This window comes from Cryptomeria japonica, chromosome 10 (assembly GCF_030272615.1).
Source record: "Cryptomeria japonica chromosome 10, Sugi_1.0, whole genome shotgun sequence".
In the NCBI taxonomy this organism is placed as follows: domain Eukaryota; kingdom Viridiplantae; phylum Streptophyta; class Pinopsida; order Cupressales; family Cupressaceae; genus Cryptomeria; species Cryptomeria japonica.
In genome coordinates, this window is record NC_081414.1 from 466,090,146 (window position 1) to 466,116,782 (window position 26,637).

General features: G+C 36.6%; 1 protein-coding gene across 2 annotated transcripts in view; it reads left to right on the plus strand.

The window, feature by feature from the left end:
- LOC131063388 (probable rhamnogalacturonate lyase B) overlaps positions 1-26,637 on the plus strand; it is a 263,290-nt gene that overhangs the window by 169,879 nt on the left and 66,774 nt on the right. For both annotated transcript variants that reach the window (XM_057997194.2, XM_057997193.2), the window contains exon 12: positions 26,148-26,304. In XM_057997194.2, the coding sequence (XP_057853177.1) occupies positions 26,148-26,304 (157 nt within the window). The remainder of the gene's footprint in view (positions 1-26,147; positions 26,305-26,637) is intronic.

Genomic DNA, 26,637 nt, shown 5'->3' on the forward strand with positions numbered 1-26,637 from the left:
TCTTCTACTACAATACTGGGATTAGAAGGGCCTTGCATTCCCTTTGTTTTCTTTGATGCAATTTGGTTCAATCTACGGGCTTCCCTCTCTTCTGCCGCCTCATGCTCCCTAATATATTTCATCATTGTCTCATCTGGTATAGGTTTACCATTTTTTCCAGGGCATGTTTTGATGCTTCTTCCTTTTATTCCACACAAATGGCCTACCACCCGATAGTATGAACTATTACGTTCAATATCACATCCATGGCATTTCCAACGGAATCCCCCACCTCCCGGAAGTTGTTTTATAATGTCCACATATTTCCATAAGGGAGAATTTGGATTATTTCTTTGTTTTGCAATGATTTGTTCATTGCCAATGGAGGAAGATGTAGATGCCATTCTAGTTCCTATGGCAAGAAATAATATAAACATATTCAAAAACAAAAACTAAATAATGAAAAAAAATTCAAGTTTCATGTTTGACAATTTGTGAAACAAAAATAGTTGGAAAAAAATGTTTAAAAACCTACCTCTTGCAGCAATGGAAGCTTGAAAATGTATGGAAATGATGGTGCAACACTTTTTGAAGCTTCAAAAATCAGTCTTCAACTCCTCTTTGATCTTGGAAGAAAAATTTTGTTCACCCTTTCTTCAACCTGCTCTCATAAAACTTTTGTTTGCAACACAAATGAGGTGAAATGAGTGAATAAAATTTTTTAGAAGTCACTTTTAGGTTATAACTTTCACTTTTTACAAGGCGGAATTGAAAAAAAAATTAAATTTGCATTATTTTTGGGCTTTACGGGCCGCCCAGCCGCCTGGGTTCGACCTAGGTCCGCCCGGGTTCGACTGGGTTCGACTCGGGTTTGACCAGGGTCGAACCACCTCTGGGTTTTTCAAACCCTGGTCGAACCCAGTTCGAACCGGACCCGTACCACGGACCCGGTCGAACCAGGACCCGTACCAGGGGGGCCCAGAGGCGAACCCGGTTACCTAGGATTAGAACCAACAAATTGCACCCAAAACCCCCAAGTGAATTTATGCACGCATTCTCAGGTAGCCCAGCATAGTACGGTTAGGAAAGAAGTACGATTTGGATTTAAAAATTAAATACTCAACATTAAGCTCTACAAATTTACAAACTTGATCGCTTGTGGCATAGGAACAGAACGAGCCACTACCCAAAATGATTTGACACACGAACTGAGAGTTATGAACTAAAATGTGCTAGAGCCACACCAAAAACCAGCAACATTGAATCCACACCACACTGAAAATATGAAAATGCACACTAAAATCGAACCACACATTCAGAAGATCCAATCACATCTAGGAGTGATATTTGACACTTGAAGTCTGTCAAGAGCCCTGGGAGGTTTTCACCCTCCAAGATTATCTGGAGTCAATCCGACTGCATAACAGTGTAAATTGTCTGAGATACCAAAATGAGAGCCCGAGTCACTTATTTATAACTTTTTGCCAACCAAATTCAAATTCAAATGCACTCCGAATACGCCCAAACCAAATGCCATTCTATTTCATCCACATTTAGCATTGCATTTCATTTCATTTCCTTGCACAAGTTCGCCCAATTCACATTCACCCAAAATTGCCCTTTTTAATAAATATAAGTGTCATAAAATAAAGTGTAAAGTGGGCGCCAAACTATGACATCCAAATAAAAAATATTACTAAGGCAATATACTTAGAAAATTGCCCCATTTGCCTTGAGTTATAATTTAATTATTAACACCATGACGACCCCCTTGAAGTCATATGGAAACTTTGCCCAAATAGACTTAGGATAAAATTAATATTTTCTCCCTTCCTAAGTCGTCCATCCATAAAATAATCAAATATTAATACCTCATGCCTAAGGTATTAATATATTAAAAATACCTTCTCAAATATTGATTATTGCCAAATTGAGCCGGAGACTGAAGTGCTGGAAATCACCAAAAGTGAACTGAGTTGGGGCTCTGAACTGAACTGCTAAAAATACTCATCCGAGTGAATACAGGATCCTGCCAAAATAATACCGCCAAAAATAGCCACTGAGCTGAGCTGCAGAATCCTTGCCAAGAATAGCATCAAAAAATGCTGGAAGACCAACTGCTCAAACTGACTTGTCGGAAATAGCCATCTAAACAGGCCTACTGACATCCTGCTAAAAATAGAACTGCTAAAAACAGTACTTACTAAAAATAACATATTGCTAACAATAGTAAGTGTTTCCAAAGTGATTTTAACCATATTCTGAGCAGTCGTCGCACTTACTAAAATAGTAAGTCTGGAAAAAGTCACCCAATGCAGATGCATGTCAAACCATCCTGAAGCTCTCTGAAAACCTAGCAGGAATCCAGAATCCAAATTGTCAAACTCCCACATATAGCCCCTGAAAACACTAAAGAATCCTCCTAGAAAATAGGAAACCCTAATTTCTGCCCGCGACTAGCCTACGGGCCTCCGAACTAGGCTAACGGCCAACATAACTAATCACTGCGGAGAAGGGGACATTACAAATACCAAAGGTGACATAGAATATAGCGATGTATATCTTTTTATGCTTTAGATATACTCACCTCTCTTTGAGACTGGTTTTGTTTCAAAATGCAATTAGTGGAAAGGTAAAAGATATTGATCATTGAATAATCCAAAAGGACACTGACATAAATTGAACAGTTGCAATAAAGGAAACCATGGGTAAGGCTGAAGATAGACTAAGAAGACAAAATAATGCGGTGAAGATATATAAAATGCAAAGGGAAGGCATGGAAAGTCTATGTAGCAAGAATGAGAAGAGTGACAGTCATGAATGGAGCATTGAGAAGTTAGAAATAGACAATGATCAAGAGATGTTAGTCTTATCTTATGTATGCTTCCCCTCCATTATGTTTAAACATTTATTATTTTGTGTTGGCTGTCATAGATAAATAGTGAGGTCATAATACAACTCTTAATGTTCTTAGATGAAGGGTAAACTGTCATAAGATGAGTCAACATGCAAAGGGGCATAATAAGTAAAGAAGAGTCTTTGTTAAGCAAGAAGATAGAGGTGCATTGAGTAGTTAGTCTTTGAGTTGCTACATACTGTGCTTGGTTAATAGAAAATCATCTAAAAAGGTTGATAGGAGAGTAGATAGCTGAAGACTTTGAGCTTTCTTTCTATTTTCCTGTCTCGGAGAAGCAACGGAGGACTTTGTGCCTTTATGGAAACTTTGCTTCTTTATTTGGTTTACTTCATTAATCATTTTTGCTTTCAGCTGTGATTCCTTTCTAAAAGAAGAGAAAAGAATAAGTTTCTTTTCTGAGAAAAGAGAACAAGACAAAGTTTCAACTAGATTTAGAATAGATTTAGAGTTACAGTTTATTTCTGAATTGATAAACTAGAAAGCAAAGGGGGAGCCTTCCCTTTGAAAATAGGAGAGTTTATCTCACACACTGTGGCTGAAACCACAATTTTGTACTTCTTCCCAGGTGTACAAAATTTTCAACTAACAATATCTTCTATTTAATTCTAAAATATCAGTTTTTGGTTTAGAATATAAATTTTTTCCAAGCTTTTATCTAGTGCATATTCAACAAATAAGTGCAAAGAAATCTGTTATAGGTATTGGGAGATTATACAAATAAATTTTTGTGGTTACAATTTGTGATAATTTGCTGGAATAATATTGACTATAAACTATTTGGTGAAATGTCTACATGAGTTCAATAAACAATGTTATGATTTTATGATAGGGTTTGTGATTTTTAATGTTACTACTAGCAACTTCCTGTGTTTGCGTTCAAGAACACCTCATATCAGGTTACATGCAAAGTGTTTGACGCAATGTCTGCAAGGTAAAAACCACCAAATTGTCTGTTTTGTCAAATTTTTTGTAGGGGTTCTAACAGTGGTATTAGAGGTTTCTCTTGCTATCCTATCAGGAGAGTTGTAGATTTTTTGTTAGTTGCAGGACAGTGTATGAAGGTTTCTACAATTGTGAGTCAATGATCAACTTTTTGCAGATATGTTGAAGGTTAGTTTCAGCAGTTGTTTGTTTTATTTTTGTGGCTCCGTAGCAGTTGCAACAGATTGCCGGTTAGTTTCAGTGTAAAAGATGAAGACAAATATATAACTCATGATAGAATTTTCGCAAGTCTCTCAAGAACATCAAAAGAAATTAACAACATTGTTAAAGGCTTAAAGCATCTGGAGATTTCAAAATGCCACTTATCACTTGGAAAGACTTGCTTTAACAATTTCATGGTGCACAACAAGAAATATTTTTTTTCCATTGTAGGGAAGGATAAGAGCAGCAAGAATGATCTCAAAAGAATAAATATTTGCTTCTCATGCAAAAGAACTTTAGAGCCTAGCCAAATATGCAAGGATAAAGAAGAGAAGTTGTTAGAGGAAGGATTGAAAGTCACAGGAAGAGAGACTGAAAAGGAGAAGACGAAACAAGCGGGAAATGAGTGTGCAAATTTCCATGAAGATAATGAGTCCAAGATTCATGAATCCATGAACCTTTCCAATATTGAGGACAAAGCTACTTTTTCAAGTGTATCTGCAAGTGAGAGGAGTACACAAGTCTTCATGACAGTGTTGAGATTGAAGGATATGCTGATTTGGAGTTTTCTAAATCAACAACTAATGATAAGTCATATGAAGGTATGGATGTTTTTGATGACCCATTGGTTGAGCATAGAATTTTTCTAGCCTTAATCCAAGAATTTGGCAAAGGTACTATCTTCATTCCTAGCTGCACTTTTATTTTCCAGAACTTTTACATCCTTCAACTGGAAATCAACTACTTCTATTGGTATTGGTATTTCTTCACTTCCTTATCTCTGCATCACCAATGTGTAATAAAAACTTGTTACCTTCATTTCTTTGATTGGTTCTCTTATGGACATCAGACTTTTAACATTTCCTTCATCCTGAAGGGGCAATAAAATCACTTTAGAACTATCCTTCCAAAAATTATATGTATTCTTTCTTCCCTCATCTATTACCTTCCTATCATATTTCCATGGCCTTCCTAACAACACATGGCATGTAGCCATTGGAATGACATCTCACCATACTTCATCCTTATAAGTCTTTTCTATGGAAAAATTGATTAAGCATATTTTATCAACATGACTTCATTTTACCTTTTAAACCATTCAATATGGTAAGGAAGAATGTTTTTCACACTGTAAGTTCAGTTTATCTACCATTTCTCTATAAACCATTTTTTCACAATCGCTAACATCAAAATAGCTTGATATATCTTTCCTCCTGAGGTACATCTAGTTTGAAAAATATTTGTTCAAAGCCAATAATCATAATGACCTTTGTTTTCCACTTGCTCTTTCCTTGGAATTACCATTGTCCTCATCATGAGGCTCTCTCCCACATCTAGTAGAACCACTAGATCTACCATGTCTTCCTCATCTTTAACTTTAACCAAAATCAATTTGGGTTGTTCTTGCATGTGATAGTTTTGACACTCAAATGCCTTATGACCCTCTTCACCACAACTAAAGCAAATGAAAGGTTTTCATGGGTTTTCCTATCCTTTACCACTATTGTAATCTCTACCCCTCTGAAACCTTCTTCCTCTTGGTTGATTCTGAAAGTCTTGTTGGGCATAATCTATTTTTTTTGCTCCTTGAGATGATTCTCTCCTGCCATAGTTTAAATCACCTTTCCATGGATATTTTGTCCCTCTTCTTGCTCCTCTATTGCTTTGGAAATATTGTCTTACGATTTTCTTTTGTCTTTAAAGCTAATTGGTATGCCTCTTCCATACTAATTCTATGCATGCTTAGTGTTGTCAATAAGATTTGCACCCTTCTAAACTTAAGAGTACAACAATTTATTGAAACATGGAAACACTCCTAGGCCTATGGGTTTCCCAAAACTTGGAGTGAATCTTGTAATGTCCCCCTACTAGTAGTGAGCTTGTTTAACAATAATTGTCTACTCAATACACTTGTAATTTAAAAACAACTTATTCAATTTAGAAGACAAACTCTGATTAAAATTATTATGGTGAATTTCTCAACCAAAGATTAGTATATCATTCTATTGATCACCTAACATTCAATTCATAACATTTGGAAAAATCAAAGTATGACTCAGAACTTACCTTATTCCGGAAGGGTAGGTTACTTGATTGGAGAGAACCTACAACCACAAGGGTGCACACACACCTACCAACACATTTACATCTGACCACCACACACTATTCTATTTAATATACAGTCAGAGAGAAAGTATAAGAGGCCTGGAAGGGCAGCTTGGGTCCATTGTCTACCAAGACCAAGGGATGGTTGCTTCTAACCTCCTTGCTAGACTTGGCGGCCCTATTTGCTACCCTTCCAGTCTTTATACCTTTAAACATTCAGATTCTTTCCAACTTAGCAAGACTGGTATGGAGAAAGTAATTGGCTCCTTGACCTCATGGGTCCTATGACCACATGAAAGCCCCTCGTTACCATTGGAAACCCTCTCCATACTCTCACCAAGATGGATATAAGATAAACATTCATCTTAAATAAATTTACACAATATATATTCACAGACACTAAGCAATCAAACATATCTGCTCAGTATACATAAACTTTCTGAACAATAATATTTCATTATAAACATACATGTAAGATTATCAGCATTCATGATATTATTATCACTGTTACTAATATAAATAATGTAGATACTGAAAGTGTGTTGTGCCTTTTATTAAATCAGGGAGATGCTTCCCTTACCTGTCCGTGGTGAACAGATTCAATCTTATTGTTATTTGTTGTACCTGGTATATTTTCCTGAAGATAGCCCTTTATTCTTTTCTATTCTTCTTTTCTTTATCAGTTCTGACTTGATCTGATCGATGGTGATGTCATTGGAGGCTTTTGATTTCTTTCCTTTACATCTCTCAATGTGAGGGAGAGGTTACACCTCTTCATCATGTATGCCCTTTGGCAAGAGACACACCCTTTCACCATTAGCACCCTTTGAAAGAGTGCAACTCTTTAATATTTCTACCCTTTGAAAAGGACACAACCTTTCACAGTCAGATCTGCACTTCTTATTTAAATCAGATCTGCACTTCTGATTCCCAAATTATCCCTCCCAAATGAGGTTCTCTTCTCCCTTTTATATCTCATGTTTTAGGGAGTCGCAACTTTTCAATCCATGTCTTTTGACCATTCATTAACTTAATTAAATTTTAATTAAATTTAATTATATTCTATTTTTGTTAAATTTTATTTGTATTCTTTTGAATTTTAATTTTTTATTATTATTATTTACTATTAAATTCTATTTCAAAGTGGGGACATTACAAATCTCTAGAGAAAGTTGGTTCTTTTTGGGACTATCACCTAAAACTACTTCCTGATTGGGAAAAAGGAAGAAATGCTTGGAAATGAAACCTACTCTAGTGGGTGATGCACCAAATTAGTTTTTAGACTCTATACTTGCTGTTTTAACATACGCTCTATCTTAAAAACAAGATTTCTGTCACACAACTCAAGCTACACATGTTTATACATCATTGTTTCATAGAAAGGTTAATATTTCGGACTTCATAGAAGGAAAAGAGGGAGTTTTCACAACTAAGAAATGATGAAATCCATAACACAAATTATAACCTATATAAAACATGTTATTTCTGCATGAAGGTACTATAGGAAGGCAGACATATTCAAGGATTGACATATGAATCACTAGAAAAACATCATTCATCCATGTTGCACACAAAATACAGATTAGAGAAGGTAAACACTTCCTTTATTAATCAAAAAGGTGCTTACAACAGCTGTACGTATTTGAATATGAGTTACAATACACAATAGGCAAGAAAGAACCTATTTCAAGTTACAATACAAGTCTAGAGCGGCAAGAATTAACTTGAAAATGAGGCCTAAGGTTGAGCTTTATAGCTACAACAACTTACTACTACAAAGGAACATATGCTGAGAAATAAATGACAAGGACATGTGTTACATTGATTTTGCTTGGTCAATCCTCCTTGGGCGTCCAAGTTGTTTGTTGCTATTTTTTAGCCTTCAAATCAGCTCTAAAAAGTGTTTTTTATGAAGAAAAGTCCTTCCCAATTTTTATCCTATTGATTAAGCTCTTTAATCAACTCCTAGATGCTTGGAAATGCCTTGGAAAAAGTATCAAACTGCCCTCTAAATTTTCTCAACTATTTGAAGAAGTCTTCAACCTCCTTCTAGATGCTCTCAACCACTTGAAAAAGTCTTCAAACTGTCCTAGATTCTCTCCTTGACTGTTGCAACCTCCTTCCATGGTGATAGGGCATGTGCTTTGTTTGTTTTGAAGTTGAAAAAGTGTTGGGGTCGGATTAAACTGAAATAGGCCATTAAAAACCCCCAAAACTACTTCAAACTATGTCATTATAACTCCAAACTGCTCCTTGAATGCATTCATATCCACAAAGGACATTTTCACATGTCAAAATGACACCTAAGAGTCAGAAAACTGCTCTTTTTCTCTGCATTTAATAGAATTTTAGTTGTCTTCAAAGGACCCTTTTTGACAAGACTATAGCATTTTAGAGCTTTATTTATATGTTGAGGCTCCCTTTTATAAGAGGAATAACATGATTTATGGCCTTGAACATACACCATACACCTTATTAACCTTTACACTTGATGACATTTAATATTTTGCAATTGCTAGGACCAAACTAAAGACTCTTTGAACATGACCAAACTCAAGACTTATTGAACGTTGAAAACACAGTGTTAAAGGCTATTTAGGCCACATGGAAAAAATAGACTAACACTTAGTTCACCTTGAATAGATATTTTATAACCATTTACATACCTTGCAGCCATTTGTTTATTGCTTTCTTGATGCTCGACATGAATGGACAAATTGTAAAATTCATTTGTATAATCTTGCACCGTACATAAGTTTTGCTTCAAATTTGAAATTAATGAAAAAGTGTTTGTGCATAATCCATAGGCAAGAGTTTCTCTCTCAGATTCTCCATTTTGCTCTATGCTTTGATTTTAACCTTCCTCTTCCTAACTCTTTCATTTTGTAGATGATCCCACTAGATTATTGCATAACACTTCAATTTAGTGCATGCAAATTTTATCTTCTTTTCTTTTGTTATAGTTTTCCATTCAAAAAATTTCTTCACAGTGTTCAACCAATCTATTAGCTTCTCTAGTTTTAGATTACTTGCATAATCGAAAACTTCAATTTTGATTCCTTCATTTTTATTTCTTCATTCTAATGCTCAGAGTATCCTTTCTTCAAAATTGAGGCACTCTAATTGTTCTCCCTCTTCATAATTTGCATACTAATCTTCACCTCTTTGTCTTATCGCTTCATTAGCATTGTTTCCCCTTATTCTTTGATCTACTATCATGCGTGCAAGCTCTGCTACTTGTCTTGGTTATTTTTGCATATTTCTATACATTTGAGCAAGACCTCCTCTTCGTCTTCCTCTCCCAACCATCTTCTTGCTCTGATGCCAAATGATGCAACCAAATTTTACAATATAAAATTTATTGAAATTAAAATTAAATTCATTTATCTTTCTTCATTCTCTTTACATCCAAGCAAAACTGAAAAAAAACCTTACTTTTAAGTACAAATCCAAAAATTGCCTTTTTTGGCAATTTTTAGCAAAATCCAAACTTTTTCTTTTTTGGCAATTTAAGCAGCTTTCTTAAGTTGCCTTTTCTGTTGGTAATTTCGCATGCTAATCCACATGGCCTATGATCATGTACAGGTGTATTTAAACTCCTCAAATAATGCTTTCACATTGGAAGTATAATGTGTACAATAAAGTATTAGAATAAAATAATAATAAATTATTGGAAATAATAAATGAATAATAATGACTATTTAATCAAAATAATAATATGAAGATTGTATTTTAAATAAATAATATTTAATAATAATAAACCTAAACAATAGTATTCAAGTAAATAACTATTAAAACAAATGTTTAAATATTTAATAAATAGTAGAAGTAAATAAGATTCGAATTATTAATAGCGGACAAACATCTAAAAAATTAATTAAATAAAACTCATGTCATAAGTTGAAAATTATTAATTCACCATCTATAATAGTCTAACATTTAATAAAGACAAATTAACATCTTATCGTGACCTTTCCCTGCGAGTGCGTGAAGTAGCATGAAGCGCATCCGAACTGGTCACGTCGCACCAGCAGAGGAGTGCGACCCTTCCTAAAGGGAACTATATGTAGGCGTCCACGTTGGAGGGGGAGGGGTGGAGAGAGGAGCACGGAAGGAAAGAAGGGAGACCGCAGGAAGAAAGACAGAGATCGATGGACATTCACGGGGATACAGTCAGACCATTTTCCCAGCAAGCAATACACAGACGCCAAACGGATAGGAACGTATGCATTGGGATGGATACCGGTCCAATAACCCCATTCACCCACTACGAATTCAATCCTGGAAGAACTGTAGAGATTACGAGAGATCTGCTTAACAGGCGACAACAGAACACGCAGGCCAGGTATATTACAAAATTAAGTAATACCAAATAAATACTTTATAATTATTAATGATCAATCAATTTGCAATAAGGTCTCAGTTAATAGAATAAAAAGGATAGTGTATAATTTCTTAAGCAATTCATAGTTAGGATACAAACAGTTAGGAAAGGGATCACTCTCTAATAAATCCATTTACTGTTACACCTAATTAGGAAATCATAATTAATATTCTAAGGATAAACGAATGTAATCCAACCGAATTAATATTAAACCAGTCCATCATAGCTCATGGGGGAATAAGGAGAGTAGGTAAGAGGGTAAGCAGGTATCTAAGCATGATCAGGGGAGAACCTTGGGACTTAGATTCACTGTGCCAAAGACCCCACTATGTCTGCCTTAATATCCCTTTATGATGATGAAAATATATATAAGGAGAAGGCGTGGTTAGAGGAGGGGAGTAGCCCCGAGTTTCCTCGTCCAACTCTGGGATGGCCTGTCCGTAAGGAAGGTATGCTTAGGGATTGGAGAGTAACTATCACGGGTTTCCTGGCCCCCTCTAGTACAGCCTGTTTAACAGCTTTAATGAATGTTCCTTTCTTTTTCCTAACCTAATGTAGAACAACTGAATATCATTGTCATTTAATTAAATAGCTGACTTACTTTTTAGGATCTGAATAACCAAACTAGTAGGAACATTACAGTCTTCCTCTCCCAACCATCTTCTTGCTCTAATGCCAAATGATGCAACCAAATTTTACAATATAAAATTTTTTGAAATTAAAATTAAATTCATTTATCTTTCTTCATTCTCTTTACCTCCAAGCAAAACTGAAAAAAAACCTTACTTTTAAGTGCAAATCCAAAAATTGCCTTTTTTGGCAATTTTTAGCAAAATCCAAATTTTTTCTTTTTTGGCAATTTAAGCAGCTTTCTTAAGTTGCCTTTTCTGTTGGTAATTTCGCATGCTAATCCACATGGCCTATGAAAGTTGCCAATTATTTGAAACTAACTAAAGCAACACTATTTATCAACTTACTAATCTAATCACATGCAAAAGTTTAAATTTAATTAAAAAACTCCAATTGAACTCCCCAATCAAAAATTATGGCTGCAAGAATCCTTCCATCAATTTCCATAAAAGAAATCGGTATCGTGATGACTATTGTATGAAATATCCATCCTAGTTAACAAATCAAGTGGCATTAGAGCAGCTTTTTTCCTTTGTGGAAGTTGTGAATGTTTTGTAGGTTAACAACCTGTAATGTCCCCGTTTGGGATATCAAGAAATTACTTCTGAAAAGACAGTTTAAGATGCAGTAAAACTTGAACCAACTACTGTTATACCTTCGGTCTACTTCACAATGGTTTAAATTTGTTGTCCTCATTTTTGGATTCTCAAAAATGTGACAACCCCTACAAATTTTTGCCTAAAAAGTGTCATTTTTGTCTCCAAGGCACATTTTACGAGGTACAAAATTCACATTTGATAGTGTCAAATCATTGGGGGGTGTCTTTTCCATCATTGTCCAAGTTTTGGTGAGTTTTGGTCTTCCTTTTCCTAGGTTTCTATGCAATTTCGGTTTTTTTCTTCCTGATTGTAGGTGGGAAATTTTCCTAGAATTGAAAGTTTTAATGATTTTCTTTGTTTTAGTCTTTGTAGGGTAATTTTTGGCTAATTACAAGTGCACTTTATTGAAAAAAGAACTTGTAACTTACTTTTTATTTCCCCCTTGATGCTTTTTGGCTTTTTAAGTCTTAACAGGGATTTTTTGGATAAGTTACAAGTTAATTTTAAATTGCATATTTAAAAGTCACTTGTAATTCTTTTTTTAAAACCCCTATTTTAATGTCTTTTGCTTGTAACGGGGATTTTATTCCCCTATTACATGTGTTAAGTTATTAAAACTTGTTGTAGGGATTTTATTTTCCCTTTACAAGTTATTATAACTTGCATATCTCTCTCCAAAACCCGATTTTGCTTAGAAATGGAAGAAAGTGACAATTTCAAACTTATTATTGTGTCCAAAAAACCTGATTTTCTCCGTAAAGTGTAAATAGAGGAATTTTAAACTTGCAATTGAATTTCTAAAACCCGTTTTTGCCTTGTTGAGAGAAAAGTAACATTTTAAACTTGTAATATGGGAATTAAAACCCGATTTTCACTATTACATGTAAAATGAAACTTCTTGTTCTTTCCCAAAAACCCGACCAGCAATATTGGAGGATTTTGTTTACAATTTCCACCGATTTTTGTGGAGAAATCTTTGTAGGAGAAAGGCGTTTAGGTTTCCTTACTATTTCCATGCATTTTGAAACTCTTCTCATGCCATTTGGTGGATTTGTTTGCTGGTTTGAATGCATTTTAACACCAAAAAAAACGTTTTTAAAAATGCCACGTTTTACTTCTTTAAATGCCATGAAGCATACCTCTCCTAAGTCGTTTTGGCTTCTTTCATCTAGGCGTGGAGGGTGAAGTTATTATTTGACCGATTGTTCATGTGCAGCAAAACGCTGGCTAGTGTTTTGGAATACAAATAATCTCTATTTAAGAGTTTTCCTCCCTTCTTTCAAAGATTGATCATCTTTTTGAAGAGGCATTTCAGTTTGAAGCAAGGTATGATTTCTTTTCTTTTCTTGTTTCATTTTCTTGTTTTCTTGTCTTCTTGTTTTTCCTTTCTAGTTGTAAATTTGTGTGTATGTTGGTTTTGCCCCCAAAAATCGGTTTTGTGAGAGATTTTCCCCTTTCATAGCAATTTGTGAATTGCATTGTTCTTCCCCATTTTCCCTCTTTACTTGTATTTAGGATTTTAAATCCCGATTACAAGTTGGATGAAAATAATTGTTCTTCCCTTATGGTTATAAGAATTTAACCATCTTTTGTTGAAATTTCAAGTTGCAAAGATGAAAATTACCCATCCTTTCAAAATCGGGTTTTTAGAACCGGATTACATGTGGAAAATTCTTCCCATTTTCTTGAAGACGACATTCTCAAAGTCCTTCCATTTTCAACCATATTCATTACCATCATCCGTACATACCTTTCCCACCATTTCATCCACTCATTTCACACCTTCATTCATTTTCCCCATTTAAAGCCTACCTGCAGTTAGGCATCCAGAACCCGAAATTGGTCCAAAATGCACTCAAAAAACACTTGAAAATGAGTTTTAAAGGTTCGATTACAATTGCAAACTTGTAGTTACCCATTACACATATGAAGTTGCATGTTTGTTCTCCACAATTGCAAGTTAATGCTCTTGTTTTCCCTAGACATGTAATGCAGCTTCCAAAACCCGAAATTCACTTGTGAGCCCATTTTTGCATCAATTTATCCCTTCCCATGTCAGTCTTGTTTGCAAACACGATCTACCAAATCAATGGATTAAGGCATGGGCCTTATTTTGCAAGCAGATTTCAAGATTGGAGGATGATACAAAGAAGAGATACAACAACAATTCATGGTTGAGAGCACATAATGCTTTCAAGACAAATATGGTCTTGACATGGAAAGAGGAAGGCAACCCTTTCCCTCTTGAAAAGCTAGTACTACCCCAAGCAAGAAGATAAGGATGCAAATTCTCGTTCCCGTTCAAGATGTCTTTACCAATCTAGAATACTTCAAGTTTTAGCATCTTGAAGCGACATGAAGATCATCACAGACAAATGATGATGCAGTTAGAGTCGTGTCTTTAACAGAGTTCCCAAACTCGCCGCGAGTTAGGCGAGTTCGCCGAGTTGGCAAGTCGAGCCAAGCTCGGCGAGTTTTGCTGACTCGGGACTCGGACTCGGCGAGTTTTGACCATAACTCGCCTGACTTGCGAGTCAGGTGAGTTATGGCAAAACTCGTCGAGTCCAAGCTCCAAGACTCGGCCATGACAGGCCAATGTTTTGACTTGTTTGACAAGTTAGTCTCTCCGTCAGGATTCATATATGGAATATAACATTAAGTAGAAGTGACATTTCCTTATGTCTTTTCTCTTTCTTATACTTTAAGTTATATTCCATATATATTGTCAGGATGTTTGAGAGTGGTTTCGGACCTCCATGAGTTATAATGCAAAATCTAGTTTTTGGAGGATCCTTCAAATTTCCAGACTTAGTCGAATTTCAAGCCATTTCAGGATCAGGATGACATTCCAGACTTTTAAGGTGAGTTCACTCTGACCTTGATGTAAGGGATGGGACCTAGGAGGACACCATGCATTCAACCAAGGTTTGATTTAGCAACTTGAAGCGTGACCAGATAGTACACAAAAACCTTAGGAATGATCTAAATAACCCCTAATCACTCAACTGACCTAACCTCCTTCACTCCACCTTGAGGAGATCCACCTGATTCGATGACCTTTGAGAAACTCAATCCCTTCAATGCAAAGGCTAAGACACTAAAATGACCAACAACAAAACTAAAAGAGCTAACCCTAGAAAGCAAAAAGTGGGGGTCTTCATTTGCAATGGGGCGATGTGTAAGTACCTCACAACAGGGATGTTTCTTAAAATTTTGAAAAAAGGGGGTGAGTTGGGGACATTTCCTACCTGTCCCCACATCCCAAAAAATCCCCCCATGGGGCACAAGGTTATTTTTGGCAAGGGACATGTCTCTGAGGAGCATATTTTCAAACCCTTCTGGCCTCACAATTCCCCCTTCCATCCAACATATATATAGCCTAAAAACTAAGAGGTCCAAGAAAGACCAAGGTCAACTATAGTCCCAAGGTTAAACCTAAGTTCAACAAGCACACTATTTAATGCTACCATTCACAAGCACTCCTTACAGTTTCCAAGTGAAGATGTTCATGATGTCTCATGTTGGTGCTCCCAAAATTTCAATTTGGCCAAAGAAAATATTAAACAGAAGCCCCAAACAAGTAGATACTCTACCAACATGCCTTTCATGGCATAACAAGCTAGCACACATTATAATTGGGCTTTATTCAATGATGGGTGCATGAAACAAGTTTTAAATTGTTAAAAATCTCTTAATTTCAAGGGTTTTTTAATTTTACCGAGTCATTGCTGAGTCGTTGCCGAGTCATAGCTGAGTCATGAGTCGAGTCGACCTTGCCAAGTCCGAGCCGAGTTCGAGTCTGGGAACTTTGCTTTAAACACATGGAATAGTTTTTGTTATGCATTTGTAATATTGTTTTGACAAGTTACATGTAAAAAAAAAAACAAAAAAACTTTGTAATTGCAAATAAGTCATTACTTGCACTTTTGTAATTACATGTAAGGCAACTGCAGTTTGAGTTCAGTTAGGACTGTAGTTGGAATAAGTCTTAGTTAGTTATTGAATAAGTTTTGGTGGTTGAGAGAATCTCTCAAGTTAGTTAGGATCCTCCCACCTTTTTCTCAAGGCTCCTCTTCTATAAATACTTGAGGGGTCTATTGTAATCTTTATCTTTTGGAAAGCAAGCAAAAACGTTGCCAAATTTGCAGCAAAGAAGTCTTTGAGCTTTTATGTGTAAATTGAAGAATTGAAAGGAATAGAAGAAAATTGCTCAAGCTTAGAGTCTTTGTGCTACATTCTTGAGTTTGTGTTCCATATTACCTTTCTTGCAAGTGTTTCTTTGAGAACTTAATCGAATCTGATTTGCAGTCTTTGTGCTGCGAGTATTTGAGGTTAATATAAATTAGAATAAATATTGTTTTGAGGGGAGTTGTAAGTCTTTGTGCTTGCACTTATTCTTAAGAGAATTTAGGAGTAGATTTTGTGAGAAATAGTTGCGAGTCTTTGAGCTTATACTACTTCCCATTGTTTTATGTAAAAAAGAATAAGATATTCTAGTCTTTGAGCAGTTATAATTTGTTCTTGATAGCGTTAGTATAGAAAAGGGTAGATAGGAATTCATATAATCAAGACTTTGAGCTTGATATTGTTGTCTTGTCCTGAAGGAAGTGACGGAAGTCTTTGAGCTTTCAGGAAACTTCATTTCCTTTTTCTCATTTCAAGTCTTTGAGCTTATACTACTTCCCATTGTTTTATGTAGAAAAGAATAAGATATTCCAGTCTTTGAGCTGTTATAATTTGTTCTTGATAGTGTTAGTATAGAAAAGGGTAGATAGGACTTCAAATAATCAAGACTTTGAGCTTGATATTGTTGTCCCGTCCCGAAGGAAGTGACGGAAGTCTTTGAGCTTTCAGGAAACTTCATTTCCTTTCTCTCATTTCAAAAAGTTGTTATTGCTGTTTTATGATACATTGCTATCACTTTTCTGTGAAGAGAAAAGGATATTGGCTTTCTTGAAAGAGGAAGAAAGACTGCTGTCCCATTCTATTTTATTTTTAAAGTTGTAGTTAGATAGGGGGAGCCTTCCCTTAATTAGGAGAGTTTTACTCACACACTGTGGTTGAACCCACAATTTTGTATATTTCCTCAAGTGTACAAAATTTTCAACCAACAAAATTAATGATTATATATATACACATACAAATATTGGAATTAATAATATTGCTATGATTATAATTTGAGTACTGAAATAGTTTGACGCAACGAAATCAGGTATGATTTATTATCTTGATAAATAAACTTTAACCGCTGCTTCATAATATGTCTATATGTTTATGCAATGAGTATATTGGAGGCTATACCCCAAAGAGATAGCCGTTTTTTGACTTAGTCCTTATACTTCTGCTAGAATTGGAGCTATGTCTGATTATTCCACCTTGTGCTTATGCGTCTTTACCTTGTAATGGGTGGGCAGACCCCTTCTCCTTACTTGGCTGTCAAAGGCTCAATAATAATGTATAATCCTCCCTTTACTTATATGAGATATATCTTTCTTATCCCCCTCACACTCCCATTCTCATTATGATTTTATATCTGCCCCAAGGGAGGCGGTCTCCTTAATGATCATCACCCTTTAATTTAAGGGAGACATAGTTCTTGTCTTTTTATTATCTTCTGTCTAAACAGACAGCTGTCTTAATAAGTCTTTAACCCTTCATAACATTCTTCGTAAACAATCCTACTTCTGTTTTTTTTAATAGCTGCACAAGTCCAAGCGATGCATGCTTCTAATTAATTCTCTCCTTAACACGTCGCTAATATGAACATATACTTTTCATACAAATCGCATCTCTTCTAAAGAGAAGTTCGCTGCATCATTGTTCACAGGTGTGTTATTTATAAAACCACACCTTTTGCAAATCGCATTTCTTTAGGAATAATGACTTCTCCTTTAAATGCTTATTATTATATTATTTGTCATCAAACATATTTTATTCATGGATAGCCACGTCTCTGTGTTCAAATTAGATTGATTATGAACTGCTTGCACATAAGAATAAGTTAATTGATCATGAAGAGATCGTTGTAGATGTCTTCTTTTAATAAATACTCCATTTCCTTCTATAATTATCATGGCTTCCTTTGGTCTTTCCTTAATCACCACATTCCTAACAAATATTGGCAATTATACTAATAGCATGTTCTTTCCAACCAGCATTGTAGATTTGACTAGCCCATCTCCACTTGTGGATCAGGACCACCAACATCCATACCATCTTCATCCATACTGGGAATATTGTTCCCACATTGAACAAGCTGAGAATACTCCAAAACTCTTCCCATGCTTGTTAAAGATTCTACTTGCTGAAATCTATAAATGCCGCCATTGGGTCGCTGTCTTTTCTAGATGATCTTCCTTGTGATGGTGATATCTATCTCTTTCTATAGACAATGAATAAATCTTTTTCGTTGCTCCTCATAATTCTTGTAGACTTTATTGGTCGTCTCTTCTCTTCATTAACTTATAATTGCTGCTTAATAATGTGTTCCTCAACTTCAGTCTGAATGATAGTTTGCTGCCTTAATACAACCGATGCTTTTATCAAAAACAAAACTTCTTTGCTAATCGTTGCATATAATAATTATACAGATTGCACCATTTCCTATGTTAATACCTGCCCTTTATCATCATAACAAATCGCATACTTTGTCAAGCTCTTCCTTTGGTAAATCGTTGCCTCCCTTTTTCCTAATCTGCTCTTTCCTGGTCTTTGTAATGGTTCATTCATGTCTTCTATCATCTAGAAAGATAATACAAGGAGCTTTCTTTTAGTTGTTTGGTTGTAGAGATTTAGCATTTGGATGGGGACATCGCACAACCATAGTAGGATTAAGTGGAAAATATATTCTCCCTTTGCAAAGAGATTTAATCCCATAGGTAGAGAAATGAGCTGAAAAGAATGGAAAGAGGAGGAATTTATGGATGTTGAAGCAAGGTTCCTCAAGATGGAAGTGACATAGTGAGCCTTTCTCTATCAATGGAGACCATTAAGAGCCTAATGGAGTCACTCAAGGAAAGGCTAGAGAAAATAAAATCCTTAAAATCAAAAGGGTGAGAAAATTCCTCCGAGAAAAACTCTATGGAAATTGAGATTTCACCATTTGAAAGAGATGTGGATGTGGAGAAGCTTGATCATTGGCTAACATAACTAGAACTTTACTTTGAAAGTGCACATAAATCATGCAATGTTGTGGGTTTATTGGCAAGCAAAAGTAGAATTTCATTGCCATATTTTTGATTGTACGAGATCTCTAAATTAGAGCAAGTGAGAAGATGCTTGAGTAGTTTTCTTGGTGGCCCTCATGAAGTGGGCAACATGTAAAACTGGTTTTTATAGTGAATTCTTGCTGAATTTTCACACATTGGGTTTCTCTAGGGTAAACCTTTTACATAATCTTTTCTTATGTTGTTTTTAAACATTCACTAATGTAATGTCCCCTTCCTTTTCATGTTGCATTTAGTGGTCCATTGGCCTATCCCGAAGACCCGTAGGCTATGTGGAAAGGTGAATTAAAGGTTCCTATGTTCCTTGGAGTTCCGACCAGACTTGTCAGGGGTGGAATGTGAACTTACTATTTTTAGTAAGTTAGGGTTTGGCTGTCAAGATGTTACAGAGTTGCTAAGCTCGCCAAGCTCTTTCTCTGGTTGCGAAGATAATGATTTTTGGAACATTATTTCATGACTTACTATTTTTAGTAAGTAGCAGTCTGGGGCATTCTATTTTTGGCAGTCCTGGATTTGGTCCTGTCCCAACACAATTTAGTGATCCTAATTGCTCAACCTCATTTGGATTCCGTTAATAATCAGTACTGGAACTATAAGCAATTTAATTAAATATTATTCCTTAAGTTTATTATTTAATTATTTTATTACTTATTGATGCTATGGGAAATTGTGCAAAATATGATATTTTTCCTAAGTCATGCCTGGGCGATTTATTTGGAGATTAAAAGGAGACTTCATTCTTTATTTAAAAAAAAAAAGTTTATAATGCCAAAAATCGTGGCCCCTCTCCTTGGCGTGATTTTGACTTAAGAAAGTGGGCGCCACTTTGGGTCCACCATGAAATGAAATGCAATTGGAATGAGGCGAAATTGGGAGGCAGTTTCATTTGAATTTCAGATTGGAAAAGCTATATAAATAGAGGTTGGGCTCCTCATTTGGGCATCCAGAGAAAATATATCATTATGCTATCGGAATGACTCCAGACATTCTTCGAGGGTGAATACCTCCTAGATCCTTCCTTTCAGTTTCGAGTGTGAGACATCACTCCTAGCTATGGTGTGTAGTTGTGAGCTTTTTGGTGATTTTTGGGTGTGTTGGTGAAGATTTGTGTGCTGCTGGTTTTCTGGTGTTGCTGGTGTGTGCTGGCTGAAAGTGTATTTTGCTCGTAGCTGCCTATGTGTTGAATGCATCATTCTGGGTGAGGGATCGTTGGAATCATACCGAAGAGACGATAAGTCTCCTATATTGGCGTGGCATTTGGAGAACTCTCCAATTTTTAGTTGCAAATCGAACTATTAAGCAAAAACGCCATTTCCAGAATTGCATTGGGATGCGTGCATTGCTGTTGGCGCTCTTCAGTTGCAATTTCGAGGTATTGTTTTGTTTGCTCATGTCATACGCTTCATTTGCTTCTGATTTGGCATGATTCTATGGGGTTTTGAGTGAGTTACAAGCAATTTAGTGGGTTTTGGGATGGTTGGTTCTGCATTTTCCTTGTATTTGATTTCAGAACAGCAAGTAGTATTATTGGTTAGAATGTGTTAGTGAATTCATAAGATATGTACTTCACTCTATCTCCTTTCACATTTCTATCATTGTAAGAATTGCTTCGATAGTACTGACCAATTCATTCTATGTTGTATATCTCGCTGAACAAGTAGAAGAGGATGGCTTAGCCGCCTGTATGTTTGTAATTCAATTTTGTCTTCCCACTGAGCAAGTGGTTGAGTGATATTGTCCTCCCGCTGAGATATGTGGTTGAGTGATAGTTTCATTTAAAAGTGCTCTCGTTGCATAAGCGGTAGAGTGATTTGGTTCTATTATGCCTTGTTGCCTTGTCTGGTTTACCGCCAAGTTTGTGTTCTTCATCCTGCTGAAAAGTGGAAGGGGCAAGCTTGCCGCCCAGTTTTGTAATTGCATTGTAATTTCCAATGGATTAGAAAGCTAACGAACCCCTTGTCACCGTATGCTCTCACCTTCCCACATTGGGCTCTTGGTGATCACAAAGTGGAAGGGTTACCTTTCAGTGGCATTGGAATTATATTTCCTAACGTTAACGGGTGCATTGTAATGTTGTTGTGCTTGAAATCCAAAAAAAAAAAGAGGGAATTTTATAGTGGTATCAGAGTTGGTTTTTCCTGCCAGTTTGTGAAGTTAGGGTAAACAGAGTTCTCCATAAGTGACAGATACGTCCGCTACTACAACAGAGAACAGAGACGCTAGCAGTATCAGATTCCTGCAGTGACTCTTGAAGAGACTTTTTCAGAAGTCTTGAGAAACAGAGATAAGGATGTTGATTCAGTGGACTCAGCAGATTCAATGGGGGAAAGACTTTTTGGACAAAGTGAAATGGCTATGGTTGTAGAGAAAATAGAGAAGAAATTTGACACTATGATGGACATGATGTCCCAGATGATAGCCACCTTTAGGCAGAGTGCTAGAGGAGGGCATAATCAAGATCCAAATCAAAATATGAGTGGTAATAATGGCAGTACTTCCAACAACTCCGGTGGTAATGGAAATGGGAGCAACAATGGCAACCATGGTAATGGAATGCCTGTTGGATCGGTGACTAGGCCATTACAACCTGTTTTCCCTCCAAGGGAAACACCGCCTCCTGAAGTGGAAGTTCCTGTAGCTGAGTTGATTAGGGCCAGCTTTGTGGACTATGCAACATTTCCCCAAGAGATTCGAAATGCTATGTCTCTTGACCAATACATGAATCAAAAGAAGAGAAGGGAACGAAGCTATGATAATCGTTACTCCACTCCCAGGGATTTTCAACAGGCCCTTGGGAAGGTCACTCTAGCACACTTCGATGGGAGCAGTGTGAGCACGACTAGAGCTTAGGTGCAGAAGTTGGATAACTACTTGTCCTTGAGACCCATACCCGAAGAAAAGACCATCAAGTTCGCCACCTTGCACCTAGATGGAGCTGCTCATGAATGGTGGTACCATGGGTTGATCACCCTTGGTCACAACTTGATCCATACCTATGTTGAATTCACCAACAAGTTGGTAGAAAGATTTGATACCAAGGATCCGGAGGTGAAGTTTAGAGAGCTAGCACAACTCAAACAGCAGGGTTCTGTGGACACCTTCATAACTGAATTTTAGAATCTTTCTGTTATGGTTAGTAGTATCTCGGAGAAAAGACTGGTGTTCTTGTTCGCTGAAGGACTTGAAGAACCATTGAGAGGTTGGGTAAAATCCTTTGACCCGCCCACCTTGGCTGATGCAATCAAGAAGGCTAGAAGCATGGAGTTGGCTGCCCCTAAGTCTAAATTTCAGACAAAGCCTTTCCCATTTCGTAAAGACAAGAAGAAATTTTCTAATCAGCCTAAGAAGTTCCCTCCCTGGATGGACGATGAGCTTCGTCAAGAACTTCGAAGGAAGAATTTGTGTTACTCATGCAAGGAACCTTGGGTTCCGGGTCATAGATGCCATGGAAAGGGTAATGCTAGGCAAATGGAAGCATATTCAGCAGATGGATCATATTTTGAAAATTCAGAACAGCAGCTTGATTCGGAGGAAAGTGAGTATGAAGAGGCGCCAGAAGGGCCTGAAAGTGATCAAGATGATAAAGGTATAGTTGCCCAACTCTCTAGCTTCCACAAGAATGAATCATTCAGAGTTTGAGGAGCATTGGGAGAGCACCGACTTGTTGCTCTAATTGCTACAGGAGCAACTCATTTATGCTAGGATTGTTGCCAAGAGAGGTCTTATCACTAATGATGTTGAAGACTTCAAGGTCATGGTGGCTGATGGATCAACAATTTTGTTGTAAACGTATGGTGTTTGAACATGTCAATGAAGCTTGGTAATTATGAAGTCAAGGATGACTTCTATGTTGTCAATATTGGAGGGACCGATGATGTGGTCCTAGGCATTCAGTGACTGTGATCTCTTGGTGAGATCACTCTTAACTTGCAAACGACGGAGTTAAAGTTCATGACTGAAGGGAAGAAGGTGGTTTTGCGAGGAATGTCTAATGGGGGTCCTTGGATTGTATCCTTGAAGAGGATGGAGAGGCTGATCCGTCATAACCAAGTAGAGTGGGCAGCAGAATGTGTGTTAATGCCATCAAACCCATTAGAATACAAGGGCAGCTACACTACTGATATTCAAACTCTAATCATAGACAAGAGAAAGGTCTTTGGAAATACGCCACTTAGAAGATATGGTCTACCTAAGACTTTAGCCCTTCAGACAGTCTACTCTCAAGAAGAGTGGAGCAGAAAAACTCAAGCCACGTTTTTATGGTCCATTCAGGGTCATCAGGAGAGTGGGAGTTGTGGCTTACGAGTTGGAGCTACCAGTGAGTAGCCGAGTACATAATGTCTTCCACATGTCACGCCTCAAAAAGGCGCTTGGGCACAATGTGATAGTCTCTCTTGATTTGCCTCCTTTGGATGAAGAGGGAGAATTGGTGCTAGTTCTTGAGGCCATCCTTGATGTCAGGGAACGATTGTTGAGGAGGAGAACCATCTGAAAGTATTTGTTTAAGTGGAAGGACTTACCGGTGGAGGATGCTACTTGGGATGTTGAGGAGGTTTTACAGCATCCTGGCTTACGATTGCTTGAGGACAAGCAATTTTGGGAAGGGCGGATTGTAATGTTCCCTTATGATGTTGCATTCAGTGGTCCATTGGCCTATCCCGGAGACCCATAGGCTATGTGGAAAGGTGAATTAAGGGTTCCCATGTTCCTTGGAGTTTCGACCAAACTTGTCAGAGGTGGAATGTGAACTTACTATTTTTAGTAAGTTAGGGTTTGGCTGTTAGGATGGTACAGAGTTGCTAAGCTTGCCAAACTCTTTCTCTGGTTGCGAAGATAACGATTTTTGGAGCATTATTTCATGACTTACTATTTTTTGTAAGTAGTAGTCTGGGGCATTCTATTTTTGGCAATCCTGGATTTGGTCCTGTCCCAGCACAATTCAGTGATCCTCATTGCTCATCCTCATCTGGATTCTGTTAATAATCAATACTGGAACTATAAGCAATTTAATTAAATATTATTCCTTATCCTAAGGTTATTATTTAATTATTTTATTACTTATTGATGCTATGGGAAATTGTGCAAAATATGATATTTTTCCTAAGTCATGCCTGGGCGATTTATTTGGAGATTAAAAGGAGACTTCATTCTTTATTTTTTTTTAAAAAGTTTATGATGCCAAAAATCGTGGCCCCTCTCCTTGGCGCGATTTTGACTTAAGAAAGTGGGCGTCGCTTTGGGTCCACCATGAAATGAAATGCAATTGGAATGAGGCGAAATTGGGAGGCAGTTTCATTTGAATTTCAGATTGGAAAAGCTATATAAACAGAGGTTGGGCTCCTCATTTGGGCATCCAGAGAAAATATATCGTTATTTTGTCGGAATGACTCCAGACATTCTCCGAGGGTGAATACCTCCTATATCCTTCCTTCCGATTTCGAGTGTGAGACATCACTCCTAGTTGTGGTGCGTAGTTGTGATCTTTTTGGTGATTTTTGGGTGCGTTGGTGAAGATTTGTGTGCTGCTGGTTTTCTGGTGTTGCTGGTGTGTGCCGGCTGAAAGTGTATTTTGCTCGTAGCTGCCTGTGTGTTGAATGCATCATTTTGGGTGAGGGCTTGTTGGAAGCATACCGAAGAGACGATAAGTCTCCTATATTGGCGTGGCATTTGGAGAACTCTCCAATTTTTAGTTGTAAATCGAACTATTTAGCAAAAACGCCATTTCCAGAATTGCATTGGGATGCGTGCATTGCTATTTGCGCTCTTCAGTTGCATTTTCGAGGTATTTTTTGTTTGATTATGTTATACGCTTCATTTGCTTCTGATTTAGCATGATTCTATGGGGTTTTGAGTGAGTTACAAGCAATTTAGTGGGTTCGGGATGGCTGGTTCTGTGTTTTCCTTGTATTTGATTTCAGAACAGCAATTAGTATTATTGGTTAGAATGTGTTAGTGAATTCATAAGATATGTACTTCACTCTATCTCCTTTCACATTTCTATCATTGTAAGAATTGCTTCAGTAGTACTGACCAATTCATTCTATGTTGCATTTCCCGTTGAACAAGTGGAAGAGGATGGCTTAGCCGCCTATATGTTTGTAATTCAGTTTTGTCTTCCCACTGAGCAAGCGGTTGAGTGATATTGTCCTCCCGCTGAGATATGCGGTTGAGTGATAGCTTCATTTAAAAGTCCTCCTGTTGCATAAGCGGTAGAGTGATTTGGTTCTATTATGCTTTGTTGCCTTGTCTGGTTTACCGCCAAGTTTGTGTTCTTCATCCTACTGAAAAGTGGAAGGGGCTGGCTTGCCGCTCATTTTTGTAATTGCATTGTAATTTCCAGCGGATTAGAAAGCTAACCAACCCCTTGTCACTGTATGCTCTCACCTTGCCACATTGGGCTCTTGGTGATCAGAAAGTGGAAGGGTTACCTTTCAGTGGCATTGGAATTATATTTCCTAACTTTAACGGGTGCATTGTAATGCTGTTGTGCTTGAAATGCAAAAAAAAATTGAGGGAATTTTACAACTAACTAGTTAATTTTACTAAATTGCAAGAGTTGTTTGAGGAAGTAGTTGTGAGAATGTTTCTTTCAACATTAATAAGTATGTGATAATAATAGAGATTGGTCGTAGATGGTATAGAAATGTCAGATAACACATCATTAAATGTTGTTAAATTAAACATAACACTAGTAGGAAAGTAGTATTTGCAAAGCTTCTAATGGAATATCCATTGAGTTTACAAAGTTGGAAAGATCTAGTCTTTATTATTTTTACAATCTTCAAGTGATGTAATTTATTGAATGTAAGAGATCCCTTAATGGTATAAGGGATTAAGCACATACTAATTTAATAGTGTCTAGGACAGTTAGAGAAGTTATGAAAAATCACAAGAATCACCTAGCATTGGAATGTCCAAGTGCAAGGCATTCTTACTTAAAGATAATATGTCCATGATAGTGATTAGCTTATACCAACTACATGAATGGAGGAATGATTTTTTCACTTGAATATGCTAAATATTTCCTTTTGTAAATCTTTATATTAATAGTAAACCTTTTTTTAGTTCATACTTCTTTACTTAAACATTATTTTGAAATTTGAATGAACTTGCATGTATCCATTGTTGTTGGTGCTTAACATATTTAATAAAAATGTTTACAGGTTCATCCACTGATCTTGGTGATTTGATATACAAACCACCAAGAAATGGACCAACTTTATGGGAAATTGGCATTGCTGATAGAACTGCTTTGGAATTCAATGTTCCAGATCCAATACCAAAGTTTATCAATAGCCTATATATAAATCACCCTGAAAAGTAAGCTTCTCCTCACGCTTTCACACTCTTTTATTCTACTATGCGATATTGTATTTGTAAGAGGCAACATGGTTATCTTTCTCAAAGGTTGAACTTATACCTTTCTTTTCTCCTAGTTATTTTCATATAGGTGCATTTTGTATAAGATGCAAATTTAATTTCTATTTGTCACTTTTAAGGGAAAATTGAAATAGAAATTTACAGTAGATAGACATTAAATCTATAAGGAAGGTCTATCCTTTTGAAAATGATAAACTAAGAGCACTTGGGCTTGAACCCCATGTGGTAGAGATTCAACATTGATATAAGTACCATACAAATTTCACATGTTAG